General features: G+C 40.4%; 1 protein-coding gene across 1 annotated transcript; it reads left to right on the top strand.

Moving 5' to 3' along the window:
- Positions 1-1,137: 1,137 nt before the first annotated feature.
- rpp25b (ribonuclease P/MRP subunit p25, b) lies at positions 1,138-9,190 on the top strand. Its single transcript, NM_001351699.1, is given in 3 exon segments — positions 1,138-1,291; positions 7,409-7,574; positions 7,710-9,190. A coding segment is annotated over 1 exon segment (1,008 nt). The 5' UTR covers positions 1,138-1,291; positions 7,409-7,574; positions 7,710-7,747; the 3' UTR covers positions 8,756-9,190.
- The last annotated feature ends 2,321 nt before the right edge of the window (positions 9,191-11,511 follow it).

Below are 11,511 nucleotides of genomic sequence, written 5' to 3'. Positions count from 1 at the left end.
AGTTTCTAATGACACTATCACGTCTTTTTTTGATAAAACAGCTGCTTTAGAAATTTAAATGTTTAACAACCCTAACAGTATTATATGTCTTAACAATAAAAATGAAAACAATAAGTTACTCTAAAGAGGATCGAACCCGGGTCCTCGGCGTCATAATCTAACGTGCTAACCGCTGGACCACATTAGCTATGTTCAGAAAGGACAAACTTTTCAGAGCAAACTTTCTCTTACTGTTTAGAGGACTGACCCCTCAGAGAGGTCAGTACCCCCCAAAGCCCCTTGTAATTCACAGCCTGCCCTAAACTGCCCCTGTCCCAACTCTTTTTGGAATGGGTTGCAGGTCTGAATGGCAGGAAAGGATGTATATTTACAAATGACAGGAAGTTGACCAGACAAAACCGGAAATATTTTGTGTTCATGTTGTCTGCATTCAAATACAAGTCAAAATAAATATGGAAAGAGTCCATCTGGTAAAACTTTGCATCCATAGTCATGACCAGGGCAAGACAGAATCTAGAGAACTTTTCTTTCTGTGCAAAATGTTTTACATAACAATAATACACTAATGATTTTGAGAGTTTCTGTGTTGGAGGATGAGGTTGCCGTGGTCTGTATAGTATGTAAGTAATGCGTATTTGTAAAGCGCATTTATTGTGTATGGCCATACAACCCTGGAATATTTTACAAATATTTAAATGTCAAAAGGAAGTAAGTACACTCTCAAAAAATAAAGGTACGTGAGCTTTCACTGGGGTGGTACCCTTTTAAAAGCTGACCATTTGTGCCTAAAGGGTCCTTAATAATTCCTCAGGGGTTCATATTAGTACCTAAAAAGTACAAAAGTGTTCTCCTAAAATGTTTAGGTACAAATATATGCTTTTGAGGTACCAATATTGACCCTTTAAGTACAAATGTGTGTCTTTAAAAAAGGTACCATCCCAGTGACAGCTCACATAGAAAACATAGAGTGTAGTATGTCAAGCACTTTAAAAATCAAACGTGTTGAATTTCCCCTGATACTGGATAAAGGAATTAGTAGTTAATTTTGACTGGAAACGATGCAAAAATACTCATTAAGAATAAATTGTCAGTGTTTTCATTAATCAAGGAAGCCAAATGTAATCACAGGAGTGTTTTTCAAAGAAATCTTCTCTTTTCCTCTAGAGAATTGTGCGTTTCTGGTCCAGACAGTGCATTGGTTCGGGCTGAATGATCTGTCGTCTCTCATTGGCTCATCTGTCGTCATCTGGGACGGACCACTGAACCTGCGCTGTCTCTGCTGATAGTGTGTGTAAGTGACAGCACACACACACACACACACACACACACACACACACGCTAACCAGAACACTGACAGAGCCAAATAACCCAGCAATGAACACCTCGCATCACCGACCCGCACGCTGAGGAAATATACTGAGATCACAGCAAAGCAGAGACACGAGAAAGAGGAGAAACACATCAGGAGTAAAGCTGGTCATCAGTAGAGGAGCTTTAATGACCGCTGGGGGAGACTCTAGAGGGTTTAGAGACATTTACTTACAGTCTGCTCCTGTCAAGAGTCACATTTTACATCAAATATGTGACCCGGAAACACAAAACTAGTCTAATGTATACATTCTAAAAACATGCCTGGTCATTGTAACCCAACGTTAGGTCAGACATGGAAAACCCATTCATTATGTTAAAAAGTGGCATTTAAACTTAATTAAAATAATTAACCCAATGATTAGTTTGTTTATATTTAACATAACATTTTGTTGGTTTCAACCAGTGTTTTGCCCATGTTTGACCCATTGTTTTGCCCCAATGTTTTGCCCATGTTTGCCCCAATGTTTTGCCCATGTTTGACCCAATGTTTTGCCCATGTTTGACCCAATGTTTTGCCCATGTTTGACCCAATGTTTTGCTCATGTTTGCCCCAATGTTTTGCCCATGTTCGAACCAATGTTTTGCCCCATTGTTTTGCCCATGTTTGCCCCAATGTTTTGCTCATGTTTGCCCCAATGTTTTGCCCATGTTCGAACCAATGTTTTGCCCCATTGTTTTGCCCATGTTTCACCCAATGTTTTGCTCATGTTTGCCCCAATGTTTTGTCCATGTTTGACCCAATGTTTTGCTCATGTTTGCCCCAATGTTTTGTCCATGTTCGAACCAATGTTTTCCCCATTGTTTTGCCCATGTTTGACCCAATGTTTTGCCCATGTTTGACCCAATGTTTTGCTCATGTTTGCCCCAATGTTTTGCCCATGTTTGACCCAATGTTTTTCCCATGTTTGACCCAATGTTTTGCTCATGTTTGCCCCAATGTTTTGCCCATGTTCGAACCAATGTTTTGCCCCATTGTTTTGCCCATGTTTGCCCCAATGTTTTGCTCATGTTTGCCCCAATGTTTTGCCCATGTTCGAACCAATGTTTTGCCCCATTGTTTTGCCCATGTTTCACCCAATGTTTTGCTCATGTTTGCCCCAATGTTTTGCCCATGTTTGACCCAATGTTTTGCTCATGTTTGCCCCAATGTTTTGTCCATGTTTGACCCAATGTTTTGCTCATGTTTGCCCCAATGTTTTGTCCATGTTCGAACCAATGTTTTCCCCACTGTTTTGCCCATGTTTGACCCAATGTTTTGCCCATGTTTGACCCAATGTTTTGCTCATGTTTGCCCCAATGTTTTGCCCATGTTTGACCCAATGTTTTGCCCATGTTTGCCCCAATGTTTTGCTCATGTTTGCCCCAATGTTTTGTCCATGTTCGAACCAATGTTTTCCCCATTGTTTTGCCCATGTTTCACCCAATGTTTTGCTCATGTTTGCCCCAATGTTTTGCCCATGTTCGAACCAATGTTTTGCCCCATTGTTTTGCCCATGTTTCACCCAATGATTTGCCCATGTTTTACCCATTGTTTTGACCCAATGTTTTGCCTATGCTTGACCCAATGTTTTGCCCCAAGGTTTTGCCCATGTTTGATTCAATGTTTTGCCCATGTTTGCTCCAATGTTTTGCCCATGTTTTGACCCAATGTTTTGCCCATGTTTGACCCAATGTTTTGCTCATGTTTGCCCCAATGTTTTGCCCATGTTCGAACCAATGTTTTGCCCCATTGTTTTGCCCATGTTTGCCCCAATGTTTTGCTCATGTTTGCCCCAATGTTTTGCCCATGTTCGAACCAATGTTTTGCCCCATTGTTTTGCCCATGTTTCACCCAATGTTTTGCTCATGTTTGCCCCAATGTTTTGTCCATGTTTGACCCAATGTTTTGCTCATGTTTGCCCCAATGTTTTGTCCATGTTCGAACCAATGTTTTCCCCATTGTTTTGCCCATGTTTGACCCAATGTTTTGCCCATGTTTGACCCAATGTTTTGCTCATGTTTGCCCCAATGTTTTGCCCATGTTTGACCCAATGTTTTTCCCATGTTTGACCCAATGTTTTGCTCATGTTTGCCCCAATGTTTTGCCCATGTTCGAACCAATGTTTTGCCCCATTGTTTTGCCCATGTTTGCCCCAATGTTTTGCTCATGTTTGCCCCAATGTTTTGCCCATGTTCGAACCAATGTTTTGCCCCATTGTTTTGCCCATGTTTCACCCAATGTTTTGCTCATGTTTGCCCCAATGTTTTGCCCATGTTTGACCCAATGTTTTGCTCATGTTTGCCCCAATGTTTTGTCCATGTTTGACCCAATGTTTTGCTCATGTTTGCCCCAATGTTTTGTCCATGTTCGAACCAATGTTTTCCCCATTGTTTTGCCCATGTTTGACCCAATGTTTTGCCCATGTTTGACCCAATGTTTTGCTCATGTTTGCCCCAATGTTTTGCCCATGTTTGACCCAATGTTTTGCCCATGTTTGCCCCAATGTTTTGCTCATGTTTGCCCCAATGTTTTGTCCATGTTCGAACCAATGTTTTCCCCATTGTTTTGCCCATGTTTCACCCAATGTTTTGCTCATGTTTGCCCCAATGTTTTGCCCATGTTCGAACCAATGTTTTGCCCCATTGTTTTGCCCATGTTTCACCCAATGATTTGCCCATGTTTTACCCATTGTTTTGACCCAATGTTTTGCCTATGCTTGACCCAATGTTTTGCCCCAAGGTTTTGCCCATGTTTGATTCAATGTTTTGCCCATGTTTGCTCCAATGTTTTGCCCATGTTTTGACCCAATGTTTTACCCATGTCTGACCCAATGTTTTGCCCTAATATTTTGCCCATGTTTTGCCCATGTTTGACCCAATAATTTGCCCCTACATTTTGCCTATGTTTGATTCAATGTTTTGCCCCAATATTTTGCCCACATTTGAACCAACATTTTGCCCCAATATTTTGGCCACATTAAAACCAATGTTTTGCCCAATTATTTTGCCCATGTTTGAACTAATATTTTGACCATGTTTGACACAGTGTTTTGCCTATGTTTAACCTATTGTTTTGCCCATGTTTGAACCAATATTTTGACCATGTTTCAACCAATGTTTTGCTCCATTTTTTGCCCCAGTGTTGCCCATGTTTTGTCCCCGTTTGAACCAATGTTTTGCCACTTTATCCATTTTGACTTAGTATTTTGACTTTTTTTACTTGTGTAAAACGCTTATTAAATTTAAGAATTGATATTGGGATTAGAAATAAGAAAATAAGAATAAGAAAAAATAAATAAATAAGCAAAGCGTTTTTAAAATGAACTGATAAAAAACAAATGCAATATATAAGAAGTTTGAGATAAGAGCATCCAAGGAATGCATTACTGTGCATAAATGAGCTTTATAGTGGGAAAGAGCATCACGTTAAGCTCATTTCTGATCACAGGTTAATTAAAGATGGATTAAAGGATGGAAAGAACAGCAGAGATGTTGCTGAATAACTCAAGTGTGCGCAGGTGATAAAAAGCCATTTTATTGTGTCCGTCTGGATGGATCTCTCCTGTATGAAGAGCATTAACATCACATTATGCAGATGTAATGGCCAAATGCATGTGGAGGATAAAGGCCAATCACAGCGCATTTACAGCCTGACTTTCATCTGCTCTGTGAAGGAGCTTTTCAATTAGATTGCAGCTAATTTCATTCACACTTTCAGAAAATGTCTTTGGCTCTGTGTTCCAGAACTGTGGTTTAATTGTCAGCGTTCCTCTAGTTGCTGCCGGACGTCCTTTAAACACATCAGCACTGGAGCTTTAGGGGATCTGGGCTGATTTATTAAAGGTACAGGGCTGTCTGCTGAGTTTAGCATACGCTTGATGTTACAGTTATTCTTGATTGCTTTGAGCTGGTTAAAGACATTAGCATCCACTCAATTTTCATCAGCACTATACTAGTTGTGTTTCTGTTTACGGCCACAGTTTGAAAAAAATGAACGTCATGTATTGTTAAAAAATGCTTTAAAGCCTTTCTTATTCTGGATCCAATTCATTGCAAAAAGGCAAATTTGACACTGCCTCTATAAAGAATGTCAATAAATGGCTCTGATGATAAATGAGCAGCAATGGAGGCAATTCAGGGTTGTGTATTGTGGATGTTGCTGTCCGTTGTGTAAGAATTGTTTGAAAGAGCTCTTATACGTGTTTGCAAGTCATGTTGAATGAAGGCGAAATTGTTTAAACCAATGTTTGACCTTGTTTGAACCAATGTTTTGCCCATGTTTGAACCAATGTTTTGCCCATGTTTGAACCAATGTTTTGCCCATGTTTGAACCAATGTTTTGCCCATGTTTGACCCAATGTTTTGCCCATGTTTGACCCAATGTTTTGCCCATGTTTGAACCAATGTTTTGCCCATGTTTGAACCAATGTTTTGCCCATGTTTGAACCAATGTTTTGCCCATGTTTGACCCAATGTTTTGCCCATGTTTGACCCAATGTTTTGCCCATGTTTGACCCAATGTTTTGCCCATGTTTGACCCAAAGTTTTGCCCATGTTTTGGCCAGTTGTTTTGCACCTTTGACCCAATGTTTTGCACATGTTTGACCCAATGTTTTGCCCATGTTTTGGCCAGTTGTTTTGCACCTTTGACCCAATGTTTTGCCCATGTTTGACTCAATGTTTTGCCCATGTTTGAATCAATGTTTTGCCCATGTTTGACCCAATGTTTTGCCCATGTTTTGGCCAGTTGTTTTGCACCTTTGACCTAATGTTTTGCACATGTTTGACCCCATGTTTTGGCCAGCTGTTTTGCACCTTTGACCCAATGTTTTGTTCATGTTTGACCAAATGTTTTGACCATTTTTTGCCCTATTGTTTTGCCCATGTTTGACCCAATTTTTTTCCCAATGATTTGCCCCTACATTTTGCCTACGTTTGATTCAGTGTTTTGCCCATGTTTGAATCGATGTTTTGCCTATGTTTTGCCAATGGTTTGCTCCAATGTTTTGCCCATGTTTGACCCAATGTTTTGCTCCAATGTTGTGCCCATGTTTTGCCCAAATATTTGCCCTTTTTGACTCAATGTTTTGCCCTAATATTTTGCCCATGTTTGACCCAATGATTTTCCACTACGTTTTGCCTATGTTTGATTTAATGTTTTGCCCATGTTTGAAATAATATTTTGCCTATGTTTGCCCCAATGTTTTGCCCCAATATTTTGCCCACCTTTGAACTAATGTTTTGCCACAATGTTTTGCCCATGTTTATTTCATTGTTTTGTCCCTGTTTGAACCAATGTTTTGCCTCTTTATCTATTTTGACTTTTTTGCTTGTGTAAAACACTTCTTGATTAAAGAATTGATATTTGGATTAGAAATGATACAAAAACTCTAAATAAGAAAAGTGTTTTTAAAATGAACTGATAAAAAACAAATGCAATATATAAGAAGTTTGAGATAAGAGCATCCAAGAAATGCATTACTGTGCATAAATGAGCTTTATAGTGGGAAAGAGCATCACGTTAAGCTCATTTCTGATCACAGGTTAATTAAAGATGGATTAAAGGATGGAAAGAACAGCAGAGATGTTGCTGAATAACTCAAGTGTGCGCAGGTGATAAGAAGCCATTTGATTGTGTCCGTCTAAATGGATCTCTCCTGTATGAAGAGCATTAACATCACATTTTACAGATGTAATGGCCAAATGAGACGGCGCCCTCCATTTGGTTTGTCATATGAAAATGTACAACAACGCATTCCATAAGTAAAGTATCTCAGATTTAAATACAAATGGAGACAGCTCCCTCTACTGGATTTGACATCAGAAACTGCACAGAAGTGTAACCGGAGCAACTTATTTTACGTACTGAAGAAATATAGCCTGAGGCATGTATCTCCAGTCAGCCTGGGTTGATTTATTTTCCATTTTCAACAGAAGAATAGATCCCACCATCAACAGATTCCTAAACAAGTGTTGATTTGAGGTTACTGTTGCTTTAAGAAAGCAACCCCCCCCCTCTCTCTCTCTTTCTCTCTCTTTCTCTCTCTCTCTCATCCAGCATTTACGAGGCAGCACAAGTCTCCACTGAGGAACAGAGGGACTCCAGCAGCGCATGAGGAGGAAAATCTCAGCGTAAGACAGCAGATTCACTCCAGCGAGAGCAGATCCACAAACAGAAGAGCACATCAGCTGAGAGCGCAGACACAGAGACAGCAGCGACAGAAGTAAGTGCACTCAAAATCCAGCAATCAGCACATCAATCCAAAAAAAGTTGCATGGATGCTGCATTGAGGAGACACGTGGGTAAATCCCAGCACTTTTCAGACTGAGACCCGTGCTGTGTTTTGTAATGTAATTAGATCCTGATAATGATTACGAATCACTCTTAAGTCCAATAATGGAGCTGTCCGGCTCCGCAAACCTCCAGCTCAACAATTCTGCGGGCTTTAAGCGAGTGTGTCGGCTGGAGGACGAGCTCTGCTGTCCGTTCCCCAACCTCACTGCCGGCGTGCTGGAGATGAGAGTCAAAGAAGGCAGTAAAATCCGCAATCTGATGGGCTTCTCCATGGCGCGGATGCAAGACGGAGCCGCACTCCGACAGGTGGTGTTCAGTGGCTCCGGACGCGCAGTCACCAAAACCATCACCTGTGCTGAGATCATGAAGAGGAAGATGCCGGGACTCCATCAGATCAGCAAACTGCAGTACCGGGGCCTGCGGGAGGTCTGGGAGAGCCAGGACAGAGGAGACGCCCAGGTGACAGTGCACCGGACACTGCCCTCCATCAGCATCCTGCTCTCCAAGGACCCTCTGGACCCGCTGGAGCCTGGGTACCAGCCGCCAGAGGACCACCAAGACCTGCTGGAGCCTGGAAATCAGTCACTAAAGCAGGATCTGCTGGAGCCTGGGTACCAGCCATTAAAGGACACCAAGGACCTGCTAGAGCCTGGGTATCAGCCACTAAAGAGTCCCAAGCACCTGCTGGACCCCAGGTTTCAGGTGATAAAGGACCCCAAGAACCTGCTGGAGCCTGGGTCCCAGCCTCCAAAAAATCAGGATGGGCTGGATCCTGGGTACCAGCTGATAAAGGACCCCAAGAACTTGCTAGAGCCCAGATACCAGCCGCTGAAGGACACCAAAGACTCGCTGGAGCCCAGGTTTCAGTTGATAAAGGACCCCAAGAATCTGCTGGAGCCCAGGTACCAGCCAATAAAGGACACCAAGGACCTGATGGACTCCAGGTATCAGCTTTTAAAGGACCCCAAGGACCCACTGGAGGCCAGGTATCAGCTGATAAAGGACCCCAAGCAGCGGCTGGAGCCCGGGTACCAGCATCCACTGAAGAGATCTGGAGAACCATCTGCTGACTGTCTGCTGGAGCCGCAGGTGAAGAGAGTGTGTGTTTGAGGATGAGGAGTGTGTTCCAGATCCGCTTAAGAACTGTTAAAGTGAGACTCAAAATTGTGACTTTCAGCTTTCATTTATTGGGATTTAAGCAATCTTTCACAGGCATTGCAGTCGTTGTTCTTCATTTAAAATGTTTTTTTTTTTTTAATTTCCAGCACAAATATTTAAACATTTTTTAATTAAGATGCATGTATTGGAAAAGCGAAATGAAGCAATTTCCCCTCTTAAATCTTTCAATTGTGATTTTCAGCATTTTGGCTCATTTTTGACGCAGTAATAAAATGTTCGTCATTTTGCTTCTCAATTAGCTTGACTTATGAAAATGCAGATGTACATCGCTGTATTGATTTTGTGCGTACAACATCACTTACTTGATCGATTCAGACAAGCAATCCAACTAAATGCATTAATTGATTAAAAAAAACTAATAAAGCACCCTCCAAGTGCAGTGTAATTTATGGACAAATCTGGGAAATATCCTTAAAATCAGACTCAAAACCTTGACTTTCAGCATCCATGATCATTTCATAATTAACCACTCATTGGCATTGAGGCCATCAGGAATCTTTAACAGTTGCACAAAAGGCTCTTCAAGTCGAAATGTGTGTTTTATCCTCTGTGTTTTGGGTTTTTTAACATTTAAACATTTCTTAGACCAAGATACATTTAATAAAAATGAAAACTGTAATTAGCTGATGCTTATTGAAGATGAAGTAAAGATGTATCAAAATGAAATGAGTTTGTTTGAAATTAACCTCCCAGGTTAGACTCATATAGACTCGTAAGTGTATTGCATTTTTTCATAAAATCATAATGTTCATAAATGTTAATAATTTCGCTTCTCAAAGAGCTATATGTCTATTTAAGAGTAGAGAATTGAGGCTAAAAGGTTTTTCAGATTGTTAAAAAAAATAAAAATTGCACTTTTAAATAATATTTAAGAAATATAAAGTTATTTTGCATTGTTGCATTGTTTTCTGTGTGCAGATTAGCTGTATTGATTTTGTGCATACAACATCACTTATTGGATCTAATCAGACAAGCATTCCCACTGAATGCACGAATTGATGAAAAAAACGAATAAAAGCACCGGCTGAATGCAGCGTAACTCAAACACTATACAAGCTCAAATAATAGCAATCAGTTCATTCATTCATTTACCTTCGGCTTATTCCCTCTATTCATCAAGGGTCGCCACAGCGGAATGAACCACCAGCTCATCCAGCATATGTTTCAGACAGCGGATGCCCTTCCAGCTGCAACCCAGTACTGGGAAACACCCATACACACTGATTCACACAATCACTCGTACACTATGGAAAATTTAGTTCATTAGTTCCCCTATAGCGCATGTGTTTGGACTGTGGGGGAAACAAGAGCACCCGGAGGAAACCCACACCAACACGGGGAGAACATGCAAACTCCACACAGAAACACCAACTGACCCTGCCGGGATTTGATCCAGTGACTTTCTTGCTGTGAGGCCACAGTGCTAACCACTGAGCCACCGTGAAATGAACGCCGTAATGAAATGTGATGTATATATGCAAGTGCATACATGACATTCAAGTTCATTTTTGAAATTGACACAAATGAGGCGGCATGGTGGCTCACTGGTTAGCACTGTGGCTTCAAAGCAAGAAGGTTGCTGGTTCGAGTCCCAGCTGGGTCAGTTAACATTTCAGTGGGGAGTTAGCATGTTCTACAGCCCAAACACATGCACTTTAGGGGAATTGATGAACTACATTGGTCAAAGTGAATGAGTGTGTGTGTGTGTGTGTGTGTGTGTGTGTGTGTGTGTGTGTGTGTGTGTGTGTGTGAATGTGTATGGGTGTTTCCTAGTACTTGGTTGTGGCTTGGTTGTCCACTGTTTTAACATATGCTGGAATAGTAGGCGGTTCATTCCGCTGTGATGACCCCTGATGAATAAAGGGACTAAGCTGAAGGAAAACGAATGAATGAAAATGTCATAAATGCAACATGTATTTCAAAATATGGCAAAAAATGTCTGCTTACATATTTTTTTCATCCATTGGAATTACCAATATGTAGATTTGTTTTGAAATACAATGCATATATGTGTATATATGTTCATTTATTTAAAAACTTGTTGAAGTCATTATTCACCCCCCCCCCCCTGTTTTCTGTTTAACTGAGAGCAGATTTCTCCAGCACATTTCTAATCATAATAGTGTTAATAACTCATCTCTAATAACTGATTTATTTTTTTCTTTGCCATGATGACAGTAAATAATATTAGACTAGATATTCTGACATTTGACATTTAAAGGCTTCACTAGGTTAATTAGGGTAACTAGGCAGGTTAGGGTAATTAGGCAAGTTAAGTTGTAACGATGGTTTGTTCTGTAGATTATCGAAAAAAATTTGCCTAAAGGGGCTAATAATATTGACATTAAAATGGTGTTTAAAAAATTAAAAACTGCTTTTTTTCTAGCCGAAATAAAACAAATAAGACTTTCTCCAGAAGAAAAAATATTATCAGACATGCTGTGAACATTTCCTGAATCTGTTAAACATCATTTGGGAAACATTTCAAAAAGAAAAAAATCAAAGGGGGGCGAATAATTTTGACGTCAACTATATATCTATATCCAATGACTGAAAAAATGCCAATATTTCTAAATATATGTTGCATATGTGACATTTTATATATGCAAAATCCAAATGTAAAGTTTTATGTCCTATACATAATTTATATTAATTGCAATACACCATATTTCTGGAACTGATGACCA

Source organism: Danio rerio, chromosome 18 (assembly GCF_049306965.1).
Source record: "Danio rerio strain Tuebingen ecotype United States chromosome 18, GRCz12tu, whole genome shotgun sequence".
NCBI classification, from domain to species: Eukaryota; Metazoa; Chordata; class Actinopteri; order Cypriniformes; family Danionidae; genus Danio; species Danio rerio.
This window is presented reverse-complemented; position numbering and strand designations above follow the sequence as displayed.